Here is a 25398-nt window from a genome sequence, read left to right as displayed (position 1 = left end):
GAAAGGCTGTTTGCCTCACCTGTCAAGAGGCGGTGGCGGTATTCAAAGAATACAATCGTCGCCGACACTATGAATCCCATCACAAAGACAAGTACAAGACAAGCTTGCAAGGCCAAATACGAGCAGACAAACTCTCAAAGCTAAAAAGTGGCAGAATACATTTGTATGCCAAGCTCAGCTGAACAAGGTATCCGTCTGGGCCAGCTTTCGGGTTGCTAAACTGATAGCAAGCAGCGGTAAGCCTTTCACGGAAGGAGAGTTTGTTAAGAAATGTATGGATGCTGTCGCGGAGGAGTTGGTTCCCGAGAAGAAAGATGCATTTAATGCCGTAAGTCTGTCGGTGAGTACAATCACCAGACACGGTGAAGAAATCGGGAGTAATGTATATGCACAGCTGCAGCAGAAGACGAAAGAATTTGACTTTCTTTCATTAGCACTGGATGAGAGCAAGGACGTGCAAGGCAAAGTGCAACTACTTATTTTTATTCGTGGAGTTCGCACAAACTTTGAGATATGTCTCAAAGGGACTACAACGGGAGAGGATATTTTTGACCAAGTGTACCAAACCATGGAGGAGATGGACCTGAGTTACAGAACTGTGATGTTCTGAAAGACGCATTCAAGCCCAACAGTCTCATTGACTTCGATGCCGCCCTCCCAAACGACATATCCAAACATCAAAAAACACGCAATGAAAATGTCCACATTTTTTGGCAGCATGTATATCTGCAAGAAAACCATTTCTCGAACATTTGCATCTGTGCTTGAGACTGGCTGTAACTAGAATGGAACCTGATATTCAACTTCTCACCAGCCAGATGCACGCCCACAGTTCACACTGATGAACAGACATAGGTAAACTCAGTTTTCTGACTTGAATGAGTCATTCTGAGCATAAACAAATATAATCATAATAAAATATACTGGCATAAAATCCATCCTTACAGCCATACTGGTAGTGAAATGTATTGTGCTGTGTAGGTGCTGTATCACTTAGTTCACTTTGTCAACCTGCTTCCTTTGTGGTTTTCACAGGGAAGTTGATGAGAGAGAGCGGCAAACAGCGGTGTCTCGAAGCCTACTGGAACCAACAAAAGGATTATAAGGAATGAACACAAGAACTTTAAAGGACAAACGACACCATTTTTTTGTTTCCTAACTGACATCAGAAAAATGTTTTATTGCATCTAAAACACCCAAAACATGCAGGCTGATATTTTAGTCAAATGCAAAGCACCAATAAAAAATGACTTAAAGTGTGCTAAAACTGCAAAAAAATTGAGCTGCGAATTGGGCATTTTCAGAAAGTTCCGCCCCCAGAAGAGGGCGCCTAAGCTCCGTTGGAAATGGGCTGATTTGTCTGCTGGGAATGTGTCAGGGAATATCAAATACAGTGGGGCCTCGGTTTACGAACACCTTGCCTTACGAAGTTTTCGGTTTACGAACGTTAAATTTATGAAAATTAAACCTGAGATTAAGCACTACTTTTCGGGATACACACCCACCACGGCTGGCGGAGTAATCTTTGGAGAACACGAAAGCACCCGACCGAAAAGCGCCCCAGCCGGCCTACCTTTCCACACCCCCTTTATCTGAATGAACACGTCGATCGTTGTGGCGTTTTATGTGACGAAGCAGACACACGCGCTATCTTTAGTAAACTGTATTGACCGCGACTTGTTGCATCAGCCGACAACGGGAGAGAATGAGAACATTTACACCATTGCGCAGTAGATAACGCAAGGTACGGCAAGCCTGTGCGTCCAAACAACCTGTATATAACTGTTGAGGTGAATACACCACAATCGTCTTCAACGATACTTTTACTGATATTGTGATAGGTTAAAACAGGGGTCGGGAACCTATGGCTCGCGAGCCATATATGGCTCTTTTGATGATTGCATAGGCTCGCCGATAAAACTAAAATATGTATTTACTTTTTCGTTTCGTGGTTTTTTTCTCGCCGTTCATTTCCCGTTGGGGCTGCAGTTGGCGGAAAGCGCAATTTTGATTGGATGACACTGACCTAGAATGGCCGAAAGCGCCATGTTGATTGGATGATAGTGGCCGTCATGTTGTAACAGGTAAACACCCCTTTAAATGAGCCCAACGAGTGCACTTCAGCGTGAATACACCGGTGTGTGTGCGGGGAACCGCATCGGGTGGGAGTGAGCTGGGGCGTGACGCAGCCTCCCTGGAAGTGTGACAGCGGGCGTCTGCGGAGGTCTTCAAGCCGGCTTTCGATCACCGAATGCAGGCGTGCACGGGGGAATCTCGGCCTGTTCCTTGTGTTTGAGCTCCAGCAAGACGGGGAGGAGAGAAAATGTTCTGATTCTAATTTGCAATGAAACAATACCATCGATGAAACAGTCGAATGTCAGTGACATTTTAACAAGCCCCATGTTAACATTAGCATCGACATACTTCTGCAAGAAGCCGATTGCAGATAGCAAGTGTGAAAGCTTATGAGCCGTGTGCAGGCTAGCTAGCAGTAACTTCGCCTCTGGACCGGCAAATTGAATTTCATTCCGATCGTTTTCCTGGATTTTTACCAAACACGAGGAACGGAAAACCATTCATGTTCATGTCATCACAAAGAGGGTACAGCAAGTCCTGAAGAATGAATGCCTCTCTGTGTCTTTGTTTTGTCATAGTGTCTCTATGCTGTCATATTATTTGTTATTTAGTTTTTTTTTTGTTCTTTTGACTTCAAGACGGCGCCGCGAGAGTGGCTGCCTTTCCAGCAGCTCATGTATTTCGTTTTTCTACTTTCATTCCTTTCATCACTTTGCTGCTGTGAAATGTAAATTTCTCCACTGTGAGACTAATAAAGGCATATCCAATCCAATGTTAACGGTGAGTACTATCACAAAGTTATTTTAAATAATGCATTCTGATATTTTGTTGAAAAGTGTCCGCGCGTATGCGCGCGCGAGCATTTGTATGTGCGCGCGCACGCGAGCGTTTGTATGTGCGCGCGCGTGCGTGTGGCTCTCGCTGAAAAACATTTCTAAATATTCTACTTTTATGGCTCTCTTAGTCAAAAAGGTTCCCGACCCCTGGGTTAAAAAGTACCTGGTTTAGTATTTTGGTTACATTCGCATCGTTACATTGGTTTACAAATGATATATATCTAACATGTTTATTTAAACAAGGAATGCCTGCTTTTAGTGTGCATACGTTTGCATTCAAAGTAAACCACGGTTGAGTCAAGATGATGATGTTGAGAAGATGAGAGAAGAGGCATCTTGGATAAGAAGCGTCCAACACCTTCAAAGAAGTACAGATGACGGCTGAAGAAACCTTTTCATCGATGGACCACTCCTGTACGACTGAAAGCTGACACAGATGTTGAGTCAAGACGTATACCACCGCTTGTCTTGTGTTTTTTCCTGAATCCCACAACACCAGATCTCCCTTACCATAGTGGAGAGCACAACATTTTGGAGGCACCACTGGGATACTTTGGTTCGAGTGTTGTCTACCAGCCGTGGGGAAAAGCCGTGGGTTGTTGCTGACCATAAAGAGGTTTGCAAGGGAGAATTGGATCAAAAATTTGTCAGACAGAGATCTCTCAGAGACAGAAAAGGCGGTACTTACCAAAGGTTTAAATTTCTCAGTGACTCCTAAAACTATATCTACAATAGATTATATCACAGCTACTGAATCGGCTATTAAAAATAACAAACTTTCGTATGCAGAGGCAGATGATCTACGCATTAAAATATCAGCTCTTCTCAGTAGTGCCAAACTTCCTCCGTCCAACATAACATTAGAAGAGAGAAAGGCGTTAACTACTCTACAAAAAGACAAAAATATTACTATTTTGCCAGCAGACAAGGGCAGATGCACAGTGCTGCTCAACACATTGGATTATGAAGACAAAATAAATAGGTTAATCAGTGATTCTAACACGTATGAGCAACTAAAAAGGGACCCTTCCAATAGATACAAGAAAGAAATGATTGACTGTCTCCAAAAGCTAGAGAAAGGAAAACATATAGACAAACAGATGTATTTTAGATTATACCCGGGAGAGGCCACGCCATGTATCTATGGCCTGCCAAAAATACATAAAGAAGGGTTCCCCCTCCGACCCATTGTTTGTAGCATTGACTCCTCTACATACAATGTAGCCAAATATTTAAAAACTATTTTAGCTCCGTTGGTTGGTAACACAGAATACCACGTAGAGAACACCACAGGGTTTGTAGAGAGGATCAAAGACCTCATATTGGAACCTGAGGAAACTTTGGCATCATACGATGTGACTTCTCTCTTTACATCTGTCCCAACCCCAGCAGCAGTCTCAGTGGTGAGGACGAGGCTGCTGGCGGATGTTTTCTGCATGAAAGAACCAAACTGAAACCCGATCACATCTGCCAATTATTAGAAATCTGCCTTAATACTACGTATTTTCAATTTCGGGAAAAATTTTATAAACAAATCCATGGTTGTGCTATGGGCTCACCAGTTTCACCCATAGTGGCTAATCTTTACATGGAAGAGATGGAGAAACAGGCCCTCACATCCTTCCCAGGGACAAAACCTAGACACTGGTTTAGATATGTGGACGATACTTTTGTCATAATTAAGAAACAAGAAATTCAATCCTTCACAGATCATCTCAACTCTGTAGACTTCAACATTAAATTTACTCGTGAGGACATTCAAGAGAACCAACTAGCCTTCTTGGATTGTAAAGTAATTATAAAAGAGGACAGAGCGCTAAAAACAGAAGTCTTTAGGAAGGCTACGCACACTGACCAATACTTACTTTTTGACTCTAACCACCCTTTACAACATAAACTAGGAGTTATCAGAACCCTCCAGCATAGGGCTAAACTAATACCAACTAGCATTGAAGGTAGAGAAAAGGAGTCAAAACATATCAGGAGAGCACTCACTAACTGTGGGTACCCTCAGTGGTCATTCAACAAATGTCAGAAAGAAAGAATAGCGAACGAAACCAATAATTCTCAAGATTCTAAAAGGAGAGGAGTAGCAGTACCGTACATTGCAGGAGTTTCTGAAAAATTACAAAGAGTCCTTTGGCAACATAAAATTCCTACTTATTTCAAACCGATAAACACGTTAAGGCAAAAATTAGTGCATCCAAAAGATAGGCTACCAAATGAAAAACAAAGTAATGTAGTTTATTCCATACATTGTAAGAATGAAAATTGTAAAGAGCAGTACATTGGGGAGACTCAACAAATTCTCAAAAAAAGACTTTATCAACATCGCAGGGATAATACAAGTGGGCCTCAATCGGCAGTACATTTGCACCTAAAAGCTAGCAACCACTCATTTGACGACAATGAGGTTAAAATCTTAGCGAAAGAACATAGATGGTTTGAAAGGGGGTAAAAGAGGCGATTCTTATAAAACAACAAAATCCTTCATTAAACCGGTCTGGTGGTGTGAGGTTCAATTTGGATCGTTCATACAATAGCCTGCTCAGGCAAAACAGGTTAGGCAACTTTCGCAATGCTGATGAGGGTCGTTATGCTGATGAGGTGATACCGGGGGGAGTGGGTGTAATAGGCCAATCGTTAGTCAGGAATGTAGGAACAATCAGTGGGGCCACAGGGGGGGGTCCCGCGCCCCCCCCCCCCCCAACCTGAGAGTAGGGACCTATCATAGCTGTGTCCGCCGCCACCAGGTCTGGACATTAGGGATATATAAATGGGGCCGATACGACCAGTCAGACTTTAGTTCGCTGACGAAGCCTCTTGGATAGGAGGCGAAACGTCCGAAACCTTCACTTTTGTACAGATGACGGCTGAAGAAACCTTCTCATCGATGGACCACTCCTGTACGACTGAGAGCTTACACAGACGAACTGAGCTGAACTTTTATCTGTTAAGATTGTGGATGGCACAATGTTCCATGGCTTTTTTTCTATGAAGAACACAGAGACAGTTATTTACTTATTATTCATTTAATAAATAGGGTTATTTATTTCCTGTTTTTTCTATGAAGAACCCAGAGACAGTTATTTAGTTATTATTTCATAAATTGTGTTATTTGTTTCCTGTTCTTTTTCTGTGAAGAACTCACAGAGGGTTATTTAGTTATTATTTATTTCATTAATAGTGTTATTATTTGTTTCCTGACTTTTTTTGCTGTAAAGAACTTAGAAAGGGTTATTTGGTTATGTGTGGCTTTCTGGAAAACAATACTTTAAGCTCCCCTCCGATCGTCACATTTTTCTGTTACAAATTGACACCTTCTCCACAAAGAAAGTTATGTGGCCCCCACAGGAAAAATGTATGGGGACCCCTGGTTTAAACAGATGTTCAGGGGAGAGACTGGTACTCGTAGTATTCATAAGGTGGCTACATTCTTCAACAGCGCCACATACATTCTGATGAAATTATTGTCATATAATGGTGGGAAGTGGTTATTTTTCCGTGACAGGCAAGTCGTCTGCTAGCGTTATTGTGCAGCGAATTTCTCTCATTGATCAATTCCCGCAGAAAAGAACGCTCATCCTACAGTGAATTGGCTATTACACCATATTTAGAGTCAGTGGCAGCGAATCTATTATTTTACTGTACTCCATCTATCCAATAAAATTTACACAAAGTCAGTCCATTTGGTAGACAACGGTGTATTGGCCTTTGAATGCTATCTTGGTTGACACTTAAAGGGCAACCGACGTCACTTTTTTGTTTTTTTTTAACAGACATCAGAAAAACGTTTTATAGCATCTAAAATACCCAAAACACGCAGTATGATATTTTTATTCAAATGCAAAACACCAATAAAAATGACTTAAAGTGTCCAAAATCTGCAAAAAAATTGAGCTGCGAATTGGGCATTTTCAGAAAGTCCCACCCCCAGTTCGTGACGTCACGCCAAGACGTCTTGCATTGCTGGAGAATCAAAACAATGGCTTCAGATTCGGATAATATGCTTTCGTGTTACACATCCAGTTATGAATATGATTCAAATAGTTCTGAAGAGTAAAGCATACATGTTTGCAATCGATTAAAGAACTTATTCCGTGTAATTTTGGGGCAAACGGGCGGGGGGGAATGTCTCACCGAAAAATAGGCAACAAAATGCCCACCGATCTCTGAGGAATGCATCAGCCCGTTTCCACAGGCTGATAAACTATTTCCATGGAGCTTGGACTCCCTCTGCTGGCGGCTTTTGGATGTAACACACGGTTTTTAAAAAACAGTACAGCAAAATACATTGACTTGATGGAAAGACGCTACAATGCGTCTTTTTTACGCCAGGAGACGGTCCTTTTCTGACGTCACATGAGGACTTGTCACCAACTCAAAAACAAGACTTCCTGAATGTGCGGTGGAATCTTATTAAACTATGCCCAGTAGAAGTCATTTGAAGTCATTTTACAAATTATGGACACAACTTGTCTGGAGACGTCGGTTGTCCTTTTAACATCGGTAAACAATTCCCGTCTCATATTATAAATATCGGGCCTTCCCGCCAACCGTGATGCCCATGTATCACTCAATAAAAGCTAAAAAATGTACCATTTTCCAAACTACAATAGATGGGGCACAGACTTACATCGTGGTGGTCCTCCACGATCCATACCGGCAGATGTTTATAGACCCGCGCTCGCTGAACACAACTCATTTAAAACACGCTATGAACCATGCAAAACAAAATAGAAAACTGGTTAAAGCTTACTCGTCCTATTCTTCTAAATCTCGTCTTACTACTTCTCAGACAGCTACGGTTATTTCAATGTTATTCTTCTTCTTCTTCTTCTTCTTCTTCTTCTTCTTCTTCTTCTTCTTCTTCTTCTTCTTCTTCTTCTTCTTCTTCTTCTTCTTCTTCTTCTTCTTCTTCTTCTTCTTCTTCTTCTTCTTCTTCTTCTTCGTCTTCTTCGTCTTCTTCGTCTTCTTCTTCACCAATATATGATTTATCTACGTATTTAAATTTTTAAAGTGTTTGAAGACGTTCAGAAATGTAAGTGTCATAAAGTTATAAAAACATTTATTTAAATTTGATATTGCTATATTGCGGATTTCGGTCATTGGAGGTCTTAAGAAACAGTTATTTTGTATCCTCATTTTGTGCAATGCTGTAATATTCTTTAGTACTAAGATAAATCATGCACAATACTGAATGTTGAGCGGATCTGGCAACCCAGCCACAATGCTACATCCGGTCCTTTGACAGCGATCAAAGTCAGTGAGTTCTTGTCCAAAAAAGCGGTTTCTTTCTGCACTCCGGCAAATACTACTCGTACGATCTAAACACGACCTTCTCGAGTCTTTATTCTCCCAAATGCATTGCGAACACGCTGAAGATCTCAACAGAAGGGGAAGTGTGGAGTACACTTTTATTTTTAATTACAGTGGTACCTCGGTTCTCGACCATAATACATTGCAGAACCCTGTTCGAAAACCGATTTGTTCGAACACCGAAACCATTTTCCCATTACAAGTAATGTAAATCGTTTTAATCCGTTCCAACACCCAGAATGTTTACCTTTTTAGTACAGTATTTTATACATTATTTTATGCATGAAATTGCACATTAAAATGCTGACCAACAACTGCTGTCAATTCTCTAATCACAGACACGGGGCATTTATACGGTTCGCAATCACCTCGCCAATGCCGGATGATCGACTCACCTCACCTCTCTACCGTACCTGGACTCTTCCTTCGATGCGTGAGTGTATCCGGCCCGAGGTATTTTCCCCGTGTCCCGTAAATTTATGTCATCTTCCGGGAATGCATAATTTTGCACCCTTGTGTGCCATTTGCTTTTTGCCGTAGTAAGCGGGTCGGATCACCCCCTGCCTTCTTACTCGCTGTTTTCTTTTATTTGTGAATAAACATCCTGCTTGGTTAGTACTGCTTTGGGATTCCAAACATTCCACTACGTTCCGACGAGTCAGCTGCCGTCACTCTTGCTCGGAACGTGACAGCTACGGATGACTCGGCTACAGGATGTTGTTTTCTCTTCAAATATCTATCCAATGGCACTTGCTCTCACTCCCATAGCCACATCACTAGATGTCACAGCCTCCTTATTCTTTAATATTGTACTATCTCTCTATCTCGCTATCTCTCTCTCTCTCTCTCTCTCTCTCTCTCTCTCTCTCTCTCTCTCTCTCTCTATCTATCTATCTATCTATCTATCTATCTATCTATCTATCTATCTATCTATCTATCTATCTATCTATCTATCTATCTATCTATCTATCTATCTATCTATCTATCAATCACTACTGACGATGGCACACTACTGACAATGTGTCCCAAATTCACAACCTCCCATCCCTGAGGCACAGCTCCCACACCACTCTCAACATCAAGGCTAATCTCATGTGAGGACCATCCATTGGCACAAATGGACAGAATAACATCATGTCAAGTGTTTCATGATTCTTAGTATCTGGATGCTATCCAGTGACTGCTGTGAAAGGACAGCTGACAACATAGGAAAGTCTGTGTGACAGCTTGGAGAGACAGCTGACAGGAGGGAATAAACCCCACTGGGGCTGTCATGGGCTAGCTACTCATGGTGGCAGTCACCAACGCTGGTTCAGTTTGTTGGAGGCACCCGCTAAATGCTACAAAGAGAATACAGAGAAAGATACCCCTAGAGCCTGCGAGAGCGGGGGCGCAAGATGGCTCAACGACTGACAACACGGTTACCGATCCAGGAACGAACCTGACTATGAGCAAGAACATGGCACATGAGACAACGGCAGCAGGATACGCGCTCAAGGTGTGCGTCTGTGGCTGGGCAAAAGTAACGTCAGCTATCGGGTTAAAGATCCACCAAGGGAAGAGACAGTGCTTGGGAAAGCAGACACAAGGGCCTCGCATTGACCAATATTTCTTACGAAGTCAGACGTCAAATAAGTCGAGTGAAGCACAGCGAAGGGACGACAACCAAAGTTCGCACACCTGTCAGGGACCATGGTAATGCACTTACAGAACGGAAGGTGGACGAGCCCACGCAACCACAGAGACCTCCCAAGGAGGACAAGATCAAAGGGCACAGACCAAGTGTGAAGTGGCCAAAAGCTATCGAGAAAAGAGTGGGAAACCGTCAATAACGATCCGACCAAAATCTTGGAGCAACAAGTGGGCACAGCAGAGAAAAAGCTGGAAAATATTGGTGACATCATCTATCACTACGGGGAGGAGCGCTTTGGAGTGTACATCCGGAAAACCGCCAATGCAAGACCACCACCAACCAAATCCAGGAGGAAGCAAGAGATAGACAGACTGGTCAGAGAAAGAAGGGACCTGCGAAAACAGTAGAAGAAGGCCTCTGATTCAGAGAAAGAAGGTCTCATGCTGCTCCAAGGGCACATCAAATGTCGGTTGGCAACCTTACGAAGGGCAGAAAACTTCGCAAGAACAAGGAACACACAAGACCACGGTTCTATAAAAACCCCTTCAAGTTTGTCAAAGACCTCTTCGCGCAGGACAAAAGCGGAATCCTGAAAACCTCCAAGCAGGAACTTGAAAAGCATCTGGAAAAGGTCCACTGGGACACAAAAAGGCAGGAAAAACTAGCTATCCCACATGACATCCCCCTATTGAAACACCAGAATTCAACCTCGAGACTGGCCCTCCAAAATGGAATGAAGTGGACAATACAGCACGGCGTGCAAGATCAGCATCAGCTCCGGGGCCAAATGGAGTTCCATATAAGCTCTACAAGAACGCACCAGATGTTCTGCGTTATCTTTGGAGACTCATGAGGATTGTGTGACAGAAAGGGATAATACCAAAGGCATGGCGGAGGGCCGGAGGAGTACTAATTCCCAAGGAGAAGGATGCGGCAGACATCAGTCAATTCCGTCCAATTAGCCTTCTCAACGTTGAGGGGAAAATCTTCTTTAATGTTTTAGCACGGAGACTTTCCACCTACCTGGAGAAGAACAAGTACATCGATACATCTGTACAGAAGGCTGACATCCCTGGGTTCTCTGGTTGCTTGGAGCACACTAGTATGATCTCGCACCAAATCCTAGCGGCAAAGAAAGACAAGAGAGATATTCATGTCATCTTCCTCGACCTGGCCAATGCCTTTGGCTCAGTTCCCCAGAACCTTCGCTGGGAATCCTTCAACTTCTTCCATGTTCCATTACCCATTACTGCCTTGGTAAAAGCCTACTTCGAAGACCGGCAGCTCTGCTTCACAACACCTGACTTCACAACATCATGGCAGCGTGTAGAAGTCGGCATCATGGCAGGTTGTACAATTTCACCCCTGGCCTTCACAATGGCCATGGAGGTCATCATCAGGGCCTCAAGGTGGGTGGTGGCAGGTGAGCGAACAAGGAATGGGAACCACCTCCCACCTATCCGGGCATACATGGATGACATGACCACCTTGACCACTACCGCAGCTTGCACCAGGCGGCTACTTGGAAAACTGCAGGAAAACATCAAATGGGCCCGGATGAAAATCAAACCGAGCAAGTCGCGCAGCATCTCAATCGTCAAGGGACAGCGTCAAGAGGGGGGTTTGGCCTTACAAACAAACCTTCTTGGCGTAAGGCTTCAACATCGGAAAGAAGGAAAATGGTGATAGCAGAGGTGAGCCGCCAAGAGGAAGCTGAAAGAACTGCACAGGCTGTCTCTCTTGCCAAGCAGGGACAATAGATGAGGTGGGAAGGCCTACTGGAAGGATCTCTGGGAAATGGAGGCAAGCAACATCTGCTTCATCATCAGAGCTATCAATGATGATCTCCCATCTCCAAAAAACCTCCACCAATGGTGTTTTATGAAAAATTGCCTTGTTACAGGTTCGGAGAGATCGCAGCAGAGAAATGACCACAAATAACGACTGTATATATATAAAAATATGTATTTATTGATAAAACACACAGCAATTTACAGCATTTCCCGATCATGAGTAATTACGCTAGACACAAACTGTCACCTCTATGCCCCCACGTAAAGACTCCAACATCACGGTTAAGATCCAGAATAGTATACCTTACCGTTGACAGAGGGCGGAGAGCTGGCAAATACACCCCGGTAGAATAATCTGGACTGGAAAACCCAAAGCTGGACACTCGTGCACAGTTCACAGCAGACTCTAACCAATATTGAGGAAAACACCATCTTATAGACCCACTCTTTGCTAAGACAGGTGGCCAGCCAGCCTGTCCACGCAGGAGATAAGTCATTCCTCCTCCTTTTTCCTCAGCCCCGGACTAACGAGCAAATTTTGGCAGGCACGCAAAGATGTGTGAGAACCTGCAATTTCCAAAACCAAAACAAATTTGGTCAGTGTGACGGATTGTGCCAGTGTATCCGACCCAGGTGTTTCGACTCAGATACAAAATAATCACTGTGAGAAGCAAAAAAAGCGAATACAAAACAATCCATGTGAAAAGCAAAAAATGAAACTATATAAATCAGCTCAGGACACCAACAACCATTTTTTCTTCCTTCAAATGGTATGGTGAAGATCCAACCTGTGACCTCTGTCGAACTCCAGGAACTCTCAAACACATCCTGGCCGGTTGTAAGACCAGCCTCACACAAGGCCGCTACACCTGGAAGCACAACCAGGTCCTGAAGAGTTTGGCAGTTGTCCTTGAGAGCAAGAGGAATACCATCAACTCCTTGCCAACGAGAGCCACCACGTCCAGCACAGCACCATTGATTTTCATTCAAGAGGGACAGAAAAAGCCCAACCATCCTCCTGCCAAACCAGAAGTTGGACAGCTATCCGGGGCCCGCGATTGGGAGATGCGGGTTGACATCGGCCAGCAATTGGTTTTCCCAGCGGAGATTGCAGCCACCACCCTCAGACCAGACTTGGTGCTCTGGTCCCCTTCACTCAAGGCTGTCTACATCGCAGAACTCACAGTCCCGTGGGAAAACTCTGTTGAAGAGGCCTATGAGCGCAAGAAGCTGCGCTACACAGAACTCGCAGTGGATGCGCAACAGTGGGGATGGAAAACCAAGGTATATCCAATTGAAGTTGGATGCAGAGGGTTTGTGGCTTCCTCCACCATCAGGCTGCTAAAAGACCTGGGTATCCATTGACAGGCTCTGCGGCACACAGTTAGGTCACTCTCTGAAGCGGCAGAAAGAAGCAGCCACTGGATCTGGATGAAGAGGAAGGACCATTGTTGGGCTCATAGGTCAGCAACCTAAGACACCCCCCCCCCACCAGCTTCTGAACATCTGATTGGGCATGGGACACAAGCGCAGGCGTGATCAACCTGTCGCTGGCCACCATCGATGAGGGTGTCTCGTGATTAAAAGGCCGAAACACCCAATGATTCTTTGGCACACTACTGACGATGTGTCCCAAATTCACAACCTCCCATCCCTGAGGCACAGCTCCCACACCACTCTCAACGTCAAGGCTAATCTCATGTGAGGACCATCCATTGGCACAAATGGACAGAATAACATCACGTCCAGTGTTTCATGATTCTCTTTCTATATATCTCTCTATATCTCTCTCTCTCTATCTCTCTCTATCCCTATCTCTGTCTCTCTATCTATTTCCCTATCTCTCTCTCTCTCTCTATCCCTCTCTCTCTCTCTCTCTCTCTCTCTCTCCCTCCCTCCCTCCCTATCTATCTATCTATCTATCTATCTATCTATCTATCTATCTATCTATCTATCTATCTATCTATCTATCTATCTATCTATCTATCTATCTATCTATCTATCTATCTATCTATCTATCTCATCTCTCTCATCTCTCTCTCTCTCTCTCTCTCTATCTCTATCTTTCTATCTCTCTCTATCTCTCTATCCCTATCTCTATCTCTATCTCTACCTACCTCACTAGCTATCTCTCTACCTCTCTATCGCTCTACCTCTCTATCTCTCTACCTCTCTATCTCGTTATATCGATATCGGATATATCGATAGTCCCGGTTATATCGATACTATTTCTATGCACGCACGGAGAAAATTACATACAAACAGGGTCGGATATATCGATAGTCCCGGTTATATCGATATTTTTTCGGACTCCCTTGAATATCGATATAACGAGACTTTACTGTATATGTGTATGGACTGGAAACCCCAAGGTCAAAATGGGAAACACCTCCCAAGGTGGTGGAGAATGACCGAGCAAAGATCCTGTGGGACTTCCAGATACAGACTGACAAGATGGTAATGGCCAAACAACCAGATATCGTGCTCATAGATAAAAGGGAAAGGAAAGGCGTTGTCGTGGATGTAGCGGTCCCGAGTGATGGAAACATCAGAAAGAAGGAACATGAGAAAATCGAGAAATACCAAGGGCTCAAAGAGGAGCTGGAGAGAGCCTGGAAGGTAAAGGTGACAGTCGTGCCTGTGGTGGTCGGAGCACTCGGGGCAGTGACCCCCAAACTCGAGTGGTTGCAACAGATCCCGGGAACAACATCGGATATCTCGGTCCAGAAAAGCGCAGTGCTGGGAACAGCACGGATACTGCGCAGAACCCTCAAGCTTCCTGGCCTCTGGTCGAGGACTCGAGCTAAAATTGGGGACAGACACCACCCATGGTGGGTGAGACGCGGATTTTATATAAACTGGATAGCTGGCGGCTGGATAGCTCAGTTGATAAGGCAACGGTTTAGAATATGGAAGACAAGGGTTCGAATCCCACTCGGGGCAAAGAAAAATGAGCACAAAACATCATCCAGTGTGGGTCCTTGGCCAAGACCCTTCACGCTAATGCCTACCAATAAATGGAATGACATGTCGGCTCAGACGTCGCCCGGCCAAACAAGGTCTGCGCCGGGTGCTGGGGAACCAGAGCACCTTGATGAAAAATGGGCTACTGGAACAAAGTGGATATGGACGAGATGCGATAACATGGCTCTGTTGGAATGCTACTCTCAAGCAACCCTAGTCATAGGGGTTACATGCGGAGAATGGGGGCTGAATGGTTACTTCGAAACCCACAGTCACGGTTGACCACGAAACAACTAGTAGCTCAGTGTTCCAATATCCACAAACGGCAATTGCTATCACAACTTGAGATTGATGAGGTACAACACAAATTCCGAGGTGAAGGGCCCCAGGCTGCCACATCAGAGGAAGCGGTTCAACCATAGATTGGGAAGCAAGCCCCAATGAATGATGAGATTGGGAAGCCAGCCCCAATGAATGAAATGCTGAGCGAAGCAGCTGACCTGAGAGATAAAATCATGGCAAGAATCAAAACTGGGCAACTAAGAAACCAATTACAACGGCTATGTGAATTACCACCTGAAAGTCTCATGGAAACTGTGAATGCAGCACTGAGAACGATCCTGACTGAAATCAATGAGCTGATATACGCCTCAGCATCAGTGATCCTAGAGATGCTTGGCTACAAGAGCAACCATGAGAGCCACGAGATCCATTACCCACCATGGAAAAGACGGTTGGAGGCTAAGATCAAGGCGGCTCGGAAAGATGTGAGTCAATTGACGGAGACCCAGAGAGGTGTGAATAAAAGGCCAATACCCAAGAGGTACATGCAGATAACCATACCTGAAGCACTCAAAACTGCCAAACAAAGGCTCCAGGCCTTGTCCAGTCGCCTAAAGAGGTACACGAAAGAGAATGAGGCCAGAAGTATAAACAGGCTGTTCGCAACACAACCTGCAAAAGTGTACTCTCAGTGGCAGGGTTCTAACAGCAGAGCAGACCCTCCAAGGCTGGAAACTGAAAGATACTGGAAAGGCATATGGGAGAAGGAGGTCGCACATAACAGCAGTGCACAATGGCTAGTGACTCTGAAAGAGGAGCACAGCAACCTCCCTGAACAGAACCCAGTTACCATCACAGATATACAAGAAAGAGTCTCAGGTATGAAAAACTGGACGGCACCAGGCCCGGATATGGTCCACACCTACTGGCTAAAGAAACTCGCAGCTCTCCACGAGCGCCTAGCAGCACAAATGAACCAGTTGCTGATGGATGGGACTCACCCAGGATGGCTAACCGAAGGGCGAACAATCCTGATCATGAAGGATTCCTCAAAGGGTGCAGTTCCTTCCAACTATCGGCCAATAACCTGTTTCTCCACAACATGGAAGCTCATGTCAGGCATCATTGCGGCTAAGTGGACACATGGATCAATACATTAGCAAAGCACAGAAAGGAATTAGTAGAGATACTAGAGGTGCCAAACATCAGCTGCTGGTTGACAGAACAGTCGCACAAGACTGTAGGTCCCGACATACCAACCTGTGCACAGCCTGGATTGATTACAAGAAAGCATATGACTCGATGCCACACACATGGATTATGAAATGCTTGGAGATGTATAAGGTCAACAGGACCCTGAGAGCCTTCGCTGCAAACTCGATGAGGATGTGGAAAACCACACTTCAAGCCAATGAATGGCAAGCCACTAACGCAAGTGTCCATCAAATGGGGCATATACCAAGGTGATGCACTCTCCCCACTGCTGTTCTGCATAGGACTGAACCCCCTCAGCCAGATAATCGCCCAGACAGGCTATGGATACCGCTTTAGAAATGGAGCTACGATCAGTCACCTCCTCTACATGGATGACATAAAGCTGTATGCTAAGAGCGAAAGGGACATTGACTCCCTGATCCACACAACCAGGATCTACAGCAGTGATATCGGAATGTCATTCGGGCTGGAGAAATGTAGTCGGATGGTGACTAAGAGGGGCAAGGTCGTCCACACTGAAGGGGTCTCACTCCCTGAAGGAACGATAGCAGACATTGAAAACAGCTACAAGTACCTCGGTATACCACAGGCCAATGGCAACCTCGAACTAGCAACAAGGAAAGCGGTGACGACCAAATACCACCAGCGGGTGAGGCAAGTCCTCAGAAGCCAGCTCAATGGCAAGAACAAGACCCGGGCAATAAACAGCTATGCCCTGCCAGTGATCAGATACCCTGCAGGAATTATAAGGTGGCCAAAGGAAGAGATTCAGACCACGGATGTTAACACCCGAAAACTCCTCACCGTGCACGGAGGGTTCCATCCCAAGTCCAGCACCCTGAGACTGTACACAAGCCGTAAGGAAGGCGGCCGGGGACTAGTGAGTGTGAGAGCCACTGTCCAGGATGAAACATCCAAGCTCCATGAATACATCAAAGAGAAGGCTCCAACGGATGATGTACTCAGAGAATGTCTCAGACAATGGCGAACAGAGGATGAGGTGCTGGAAGAGGGACAATCATGGGAGGAAAAGCCCCTACACGGGATGTACCACCGAACCATAGCAGAAGTGGCTGATCTCAAGAAGTCCTATCAGTGGCTAGAGAGGGCTGGCCTAAAGGACAGCACAGAGGCACTCATCCTGACTGCCCAAGAGCAGGCCCTGAACACCAGAGCCATAGAGGCAGGGATATACCACACCAGACAAGACCCAAGGTGTAGGTTGTGCAAAGAGGCACCTGAGACAATCCAACACATAACTGCAGGGTGTAAGATGCTGGCAGGGAAAGCCTACATGGAGCGCCATAACCAGGTGGCTGGCATAGTCTACCGAAACATCTGTGCGGAGTATGGACTGGAAACCCCAAGGTCAAAATGGGAAACACCTCCCAAGATAGTAGAGAATGACCGAGCAAAGATCCTGTGGGACTTCCAGATACAGACTGACAAGATGGTAATGGCCAACCAACCAGATATCGTGGTCATAGATAAAGGGGAAAGGAAAGCTGTTGTCGTGGATGTAGCGGTCCCGAGTGATGGAAACATCAGAAAGAAGGAACATGAGAAAATGGAGAAATACCAGAGAGGAGCTGGAGAGAGCCTGGAAGGTAAAGGTGACAGTCGTGCCTGTGGTGGCCGGAGCACTCCGGGCAGTGACCCCCAAACTCGACAAGTGGTTGCAACAGATTCCAGAACAAACATCATAAAAAGGTAAGTATCAATATCCTATCTTCTGCACAGCGACCAATTTTCCCGTCGTCTTGACGGTGGCGATGCACATGATGCCCATGGACCCCTCCCCGATCTTGATGTACTGGTCCAAATAGGTGCGCGGATCGCCTGGATCCACCACCATCGGTAGAGCCGCCCGGAACTGCTCGTGGGACACCCTCTGCGGCTCTCTCTGTGGGGAGCGGGTATCGGGTGGCGCCGGCGGCAGGGCGGAGGGGGCCGGTAGTGGTGGCGGTGGCACACTGTGGTGAGGTGTGTGTGTGGGCGTTGACCCGCTTCTGGCGTCAGGCTGTGATGGGACGAAGTGTGGTGAGGCTGCAGCTGCCCGGCGAGGGGCTTGTGGCTGGAAGATCCTCGGAGGGGCATGGAGGGGTCGTTTTGAGAGGATGACTCGTGGGGACGCGCTGGCGGCCCGATGGGGCTGTGCCCCCCGTCGTTTTCCGCCCTGGGATACGTGTTGAACGGCCGCATTGTCTGCTGTGTGGTCTTCATCACACCATCGGTTGCCGCCAGGTTAGGGGTGCGGCTGTTGGACCCTGAGAGGGGTCTTTTTTCCCGGGGGGACTGCAGGCTGCCATCCCGCACCTGATAGCTGGACTTTGGTGAAGACTCAGACGGGGAGAGGTTGGAAGGCTTGCTCTCTGCTTTTCGTCTAAACTTTACATCGTGATTGGACTGGATTGGATTGGATTTGCCTTTATTAGTCTCGCAGTGGAGAAATTTACATTTTACAGCAGCAAAGTTATGAAAGAAATGAAAGTAGAAAAGCAAAACACAGGAGCTGCTGGAAAGGCAGCCACTCTCGCGGCGCCGTCTTGAAATCAAAACAACAAAAAAAAAATAACATGACAACACAAAGACACAGTGTGGAGTGATCTTTCATCTCCGGCTTCTTCAAAGTATGCTGAAGAGACAGGAGACGGTTGAGGGCGTGCTCCCTGTTGTTTGCCAAGCGCTTCCTTGGAAGCCGTAACGGGAGGGGTGCCACCCAACTGTTTGAGTCATCCTTTGAGAACTCCTTATTAATGATTTTGAGGGAGATATCATCTTCGAAAGAGAGGGCCAGTTTATCATCTTCAACTGTGTGACTGAAGATCTGCTTGCCAAGACCATCTTGAACTGGCTTTTGAGGATGTTGTTTAGGGTGCTCACCTGTCAACCTCTCCTTAATGTAGAAGCTGCTCTCAAAGTGTCTGAAGAAGCTAACTCGACCATTCCCAAGGATATTCGTCCTGAAAGTATTCACAGTGTGATTGGATTGGATTGGATTGGATATGCCTTTATTAGTCTCACAGCGGAGAAATTTACATTTCACAGCAGCAAAGTGATGAAAGGAATGAAAGTAGAAAAACAAAATACATGAGCTGCTGGAAAGGCAGCCACTCTCGCGGCGCCGTCTTGAAGTCAAAATAACAAAAAAAAAAAACTAAATAACAAATAATATGACAGCATAGAGACAATATGACAAAACAAAGACACAGAGAGACATTCATTCTTCAGGACTTGCTGTACCCTCTTTGTGATGACATGAAGCAGTTTGTGGGCTCCCCTGAGGCAGATGTCTCCTACAATTACCCATCCCAAATCAAGGCGTTGGGCATCTGCCGCACTGTGTGGCCCATTACACTGACTGCGAACCTTGTGAACTCGGATGATATCGCTTCCAAGCAACAGCAGGATTTTGGCTGAGGCATCAAGCGGTGATATCCTGTTAGCAATGGTTTTGAAATGGTGATGATGTGCAGCAGCCTCTGGAGTTGGTATCTCCTCTCTATTATTCGGTATCAGATTTCACTCAATGAGTGTTGGCAGTACCATGGATACTCCACCATCAATAGCCTCTATGATGAAGTTTGTGGCTCTTCACTGGTTTCTGTCATGCTAGAACATGTCTTCAATGTATATGGAGAGACCATTCCCTGAACGTTAAACCTGTCGAACAAGGCGGACTTGGCGAGTGACATATTACTCTGGTCATCCAGCATAACATACTTTTTCTTTTTCTGTTCAGGATATCCTTTGGGATACACATTGACCAGGCATATTTTGGAACATGACTTTCCATGCAAGCCCTCTCCACAAACTTCAGTGCAGCTGAATGTACGTACAGTGAAGTTCTCCTCAGCATGCTCCCTGCCATCACCCTCGGGAGTCATGGCTTCCTTTGCCATCCAGGGAGCTGGACCATGATGGAGAGCTGAGATGTGACGATCACTGTCACACTCTGAACAGCGAACTGCAGTCTTACAGTCTTTGGCTCTATGGTTTGTGGACATACAGTATTTGAAACAAATGAAATGCTTTTTAAGGTAGCTTTTCCTCTCTTCTAGGGTCTTCAATCTGAAACCCCTACACTCCCTGGGAGAGTGTGGTTTGTTATGAATGGGACAATGTCTTTCCGGGTTTATGGGGGGCTTGTCACCACCTAAAAGGTTGTGAGGCTTCAACCTCAGTTTTATTAGCAGAGATGGGAGTCCTGGCCTTCCACTGGCTGGTGGGAGGTTTCTCATCTTTGTAGGGACCTGTGCTGAAGCCTTGGAGGGTAAAACTGGGATCCGTCTTCATTTCTGCGTAACTGTTCACAAAGTTAACGAAAAATGAGAATGGCGGATAATGGACAAAGTTCTCTCTTGTATTTGGTCCCCTGAGTAACCCATGTGTCCTGGAGGTTGTATGGAAGCTTCTCAACAAGTGAATTTATGCCCCTAGATGAGTCGAGGAAACTGAGGCCAGGTAGGTAACCTTCATTCTTTGCAGCTTCCACCTCCAAAAGAAGGTCTGCAAGCTCCTGAAGACTTTAGCTATCTTTGGGAGAGATTTTAGGCACATTGTTAAGACGTTTGAATAGTGAAGCTTCAATAACTTCTGGAGAACTATAAGCCTTGTCCAAACATTGCCACAGCCTGTCGAGTCCAGCCGCTGGATCGTTTACATGCACTGCCCTGATCAGCTGGGCATGGTGAAGTGACTCCCCGTCAAGCCACCTGGTAAGTAAGTCTAGCTCCTCACTAGGTTTGAGGTCCAAGCCGTCTATGGCATTGCAAAAGGCAAATCGGCATGACACATAGTCCTCAGGCCGATTGTCGAACACCTTGAACCCTGTTGTGAGAAGGTCACGATGAGCAAGAAAGGCCACAAGGTCAGAAACATCTGTAGACATAGGTATAAGCCTGTCACTGACTATATGTGGAGAGCTTGCTGCATTGTTGCCCTGTGGTGAGTGGGATCTGAAGGCATCAACATTGGCATGAAGGAAGACTGGGTTGTACGTGATGCTACAGATTGCAACACGCTGGAGCTATTATGTAAAATGTCCTTATAATGGTGCTGTGGAGGGTATAATGACTTCCCTTTGTGATCACCTTTATCGTCCTTTTGGGGGCTGACGTGTGCGTCAATGTAGTCATCAATGCGTCGTTTTCATAAAGCCGGCGATAGAGGTCCGATAGCCAAGTTGGCGAACCACTTTCACTTTCTGCTGCTGCTTCAAGCACCTTTGCTGCAGCTAGTGCAGCTTCAGCTTCACTCTCTTCTTTAAGAGCATTCAATGTTGCATCAATGCGGGTTTGTTCAACTTCCATGTCAATTTTAAGTTTAGCATATTCAGCTCTTTTGCGAGCTGTCACCGCCTTTGCCCGTGCTGCTGCAGCAACCTGGCTTGAATTTGACTTGAAAGAGCGCATGGAAGATGATGACTGGCTCGCACTTGAGGATTCACATACTGACCTGACCTCCAGGTTAGACATTTCCTTGGGCTCTAACATTTTGCTTTTGAAGGAGATGTAATGTATATCCAATCCACAGGTATGCTTTCGACGTATAGCTAATCTTTTTACTCTTCTTCCCTAACCAAATGGTGGTGTGTAGACAGCGAGCTTAACAATCGTCCAATAAAGAAACACGAATATGAGGATCCACCGTTTGGTATTTTTATGGAAGTCTTTCTTGTAAAACTGCATACAAACAGAAAAAGAATACGAATGTTGTACAGCATCCAATTATACATATAAAATTACATCAATGTAACAGGCCTATTCTCTAGCTCAATCAACAATTCTATGTGAGGCATGTGAAATGCTTAACTGATAAAATATTGATGTAGGCTTATAAATAAGTTGCACAACAAACAGTAAAATGTATAATGGTGTACATGTACTTACAGATTGTGCCTGAACAAGTCAAAAGAAAGAGGATGGATGTGATCACACCTCTCCACTGTTATATTTCAAAATGGCTACTGCACAACTTTTTGAGTGGTTTTGACTATTTCCACCACTATGGGGCACTGTGCTGCATTGTTATGCAATTACTGGGGGCAGAACAGATGTCTTCCTTACAATCTTTATTCAAGTATAATGGATGACGGATGAGTCATATGTAACAAAAAGGGATACACAATATAAATAGCTATCTATCTCCTTTCCCTAGGGAAGGAGAAGTTTTGAAGGGCATGTGTGACAGGTTGAAAAGTACCTTATTTAGTATTTTGGTTACATTCGCATAGTTACATTGGTTTGAAAATGATATATATCAAAAATGTTTATTTAAACAAGGAACACCTGCTTTGGTTAGTGTTTCGTGTCGGGCCGGTTTACATGGTTGGACAGGAAGTTGTTGTGCGCATACGTTTGCATTACTCTGGGCATTCGAAGTAAACCACTGTTGAGTCAAGACGTATCCCACCGCTTGTCTTGTGTTTTTATTCAGGTTCCCACAACACCGTATCTCCCTTACCATAGTGGAGAGCGCAACATTTTGGAGGCACCGCTGGGATATTTTGGTTCGAGTGTTGTCTACCAGCCGTGGATAGAAGCCTGTGCCGAATATCCCCCAAACAACCCAGTCGGAGTGGCGTCGCCGTGGTCTGTTTTTTTTTCTACATGTGCTCCGAGTGCATCTCTGTGCGTACATCCACCACTAGAGGTGTCATGATCTGGTTGGCGACCAACGGAGGGCGCTGTCGGTCCCGCCTGCACCTGCACAGGTGCTGGTCGTCCCGATCAGATTGGCGACCAACGGGTAGCGACGTCAGCACTGCCTGCAACCTCGCAGGTGCTGGTCGTTTTAATCACTGACACTTAAAAGGACACCCGGCACGACCATCCGGTGTCGGTTCATTGTTTGCTGCATGTTTGTTGCATGCTTTGTGTGAAATTGCATGCTGTGCATGTGTTTGTTTAACCTTGGCGGACTTTTACTTTTGGTCTCTTTTGATACTTTGTATTTTTTCTGTTCAGTTGATTTTGATGTTTTACATTTTGTTCTTGCTGACCTTTATTTTAATACAATTTGTCAAACAACCTTCTGCTCCCTCCTGCCTGCTTTTTGGGATCCGCACCCGCCATCACCACCTCGCAAACCGTGACAGAATGAACCGACCAACCATCGGATCCCGCAGGTACAACAGACCCGTCTCATTTCCACCCTGTGCCTGGCAATGCTACGTCCACGTTCGCCCGTGCCTCGAGTTTGAATTGCGTCACTCGACGAGCCGTAACGTCCACGTCTACGTCCGGCGCAGACCTACTTCCAGGTGGCCGTCCAGGGTGACACTGGGTGTCTAGCAGCGCACGCCCACGTCTAGCCACGCTGTCGTCGTGCATGACGAATTGAGTCTCATCCACGACGAGCCATGCAACGTCCGCGTCAACGTCAGTCCGAGACCCCACTCACCGCTGGATCCCGGAGCGGCGCAGGACTGGTTTCGTTTCCCCGGTGCCGGGCAGTTCACGCCCACGTCGGCGTCAGGCCGAGACCTGGTCCCATATGGCCGTACGGGGTGCCATTCTGCGCCTGGCAGTTCGACGTCCACGATGAGCCACGTGCCGTCGTGTGAACGTGCGAGAGGGATCGCACTCACGCCCACGACGATCCGTGCCGCGTCTTCATCCACCCCAGGCCGAGTCCCGTTCCCATCAGGCCGCCGCCCGTCGTATGCTGGAGAAGCAGCGGTTGCCGTCTCCACCATTGTTCCCTGGCGAGTGGCTGCCTCACCATGACGAATGACACTATGAATCCCTGTACGACGCTTAAAGATCTCGAACACTGGCCTTGAAATCATCAATGGATCACGAACTTCCATGTTGCCTCTTGACGATATCCGAGTGAAGTTGCCTTGCTTTTGTCTGAGCTAATTTTACCGAGTTCCTCAACAATTAAGAATTAATGACTCTCTGTGTCTTTGTGTTGTCATGTTATTTGTTACGTAGTTTATTTTCTTGTTTGTTCCTTTGACTTCAAGACGGCGCCGCAAGAGTGGCTGCCTTTCCAGTAGCTCCTGTATTTTGTTTTTCTACTTTCATTCCTTTCATCACTTTTGCTGTGAAATGTCAATTTCTCCTCTGCGAGATTAATAAAGGCAAATCCAATCCAATCCAATTGTGTTCTTTTTAGCTGGGTTGATAGCGTTTTGCATCAAGTGTACAGATGGCCTGTGCGGGTTATTTGCGGACCCTGATTCATGGGATATTTTAACCTTGCAGTCTACACTCCGCCTTTGAACTATCAATAAAGTTTTAACGAGTCCAAATGTTTTCCATCCATTTTATCACTCTCTGTCAACCGCCTATGTATTTCAATTTGCAGCTCTGCGTTTCTGTAACTCCCCTCCCCCTCACTGTTGTATTCTTGACCAATCACGCGCGGCTTTAATCTAATTGTATTTGCAGCTCTGTGATGAGAATGCCTCGACAAGAACGAACGCGACGAGAAAAACGTGATGAGAACGCCGTGACGAGAACGCCGCGCCGAGAATGCCGCCGTTGCCTCTTTGAGACAGTTCGTTCTGCTTTGGAACGAGGTGGTAGGTCGGGCCACGTCGGCGCCGCAGACGACCGTGGGGTAAGGCTGGGGATAGGGCAACTGGTAGAACACCGGTGACCCAGACCCACGCCCTCGCCCGTGGCATCCGAATTAGATAATTTGCAAATTTGCAGGATATTTAGCACTGGGTCTCTATTCAACATTTTGATTGGATTTCGACTTACGATCATTTTGACTTACGAACGGAACGTCGGAACGGAACCCGGTCGTAATGTTACCTGTATATGATTTCTGCACTAACCAGCTTCTTTCAGATCAAGAGAGGGAATCCTCAGAGTAGAACTTCTAGCTAACCATTTCTAGAGTGGCCAGAGATGAAACTGGTCTGTATCAACACAAAATGGGTGGACGTCCATAATAATAATAATAATACATTTTATTTCAAGCGCCTTTCAAAACACCCAAGGACACTTTACAATAAAAACAATAGAACACAGCACATAACAGTAAAACCATAAGTAAAATGATAAATAATAAAATAGCAGAGAGAATTAGACATTGAAAGCAATTTTAAACAAATGGGTTTTGAGATGAGCCTTGAAAATAGGGAGGGAGTCAATATTACGGATGTTGGGTGGGAGTGAATTCCAGAGTTTGGGAGCAGAGCGGCTGAAAGCTCTGCATCCCATCGTGGTGAGACGGGCAGAGGGCTCATAGAGGTGAAGGGAGGATGAGGATCTGAGGGACCGAGAGGGAACAGAGATTTGAAGCAGGTCAGAAAGATAGG

At 45.8% G+C, this 25398-nt stretch overlaps 1 protein-coding gene and 1 long non-coding RNA gene across 9 annotated transcripts in view; one reads left to right on the top strand and one right to left on the bottom strand.

The window, feature by feature from the left end:
* The window catches only part of lg11h5orf22 (linkage group 11 C5orf22 homolog), a 93873-nt gene extending 86091 nt beyond the window's left edge, over positions 1-7782 (bottom strand). The window contains exon 1 of the mRNA XM_089007484.1: positions 7549-7782. Coding sequence (XP_088863610.1) covers positions 7549-7617 — 69 coding nt within the window. The 5' untranslated portion in view covers positions 7618-7782. The remainder of the gene's footprint in view (positions 1-7548) is intronic.
* Positions 7783-7866: 84 nt separating this feature from the next.
* LOC148891943 (uncharacterized) lies at positions 7867-24222 on the top strand. Of its 8 annotated transcripts, none has more exons than XR_016116367.1 (5): positions 7867-7953; positions 8570-8684; positions 19861-19949; positions 20025-20113; positions 20180-24222. It is a non-coding gene; the product is annotated as an uncharacterized LOC148891943 (long non-coding RNA). The 8 variants fall into 8 exon arrangements; XR_016116369.1 differs by having other exon boundaries at positions 7881-7953; positions 19861-22901; positions 23218-23247; positions 23371-24222; XR_016116364.1 differs by having other exon boundaries at positions 19861-20113.
* The last annotated feature ends 1176 nt before the right edge of the window (positions 24223-25398 follow it).

This window comes from Hippocampus bargibanti, linkage group LG11, assembly GCF_051943395.1.
Source record: "Hippocampus bargibanti isolate YZ-2025 linkage group LG11, ASM5194339v1, whole genome shotgun sequence".
Taxonomy (NCBI): domain Eukaryota; kingdom Metazoa; phylum Chordata; class Actinopteri; order Syngnathiformes; family Syngnathidae; genus Hippocampus; species Hippocampus bargibanti.
This window is presented reverse-complemented; position numbering and strand designations above follow the sequence as displayed.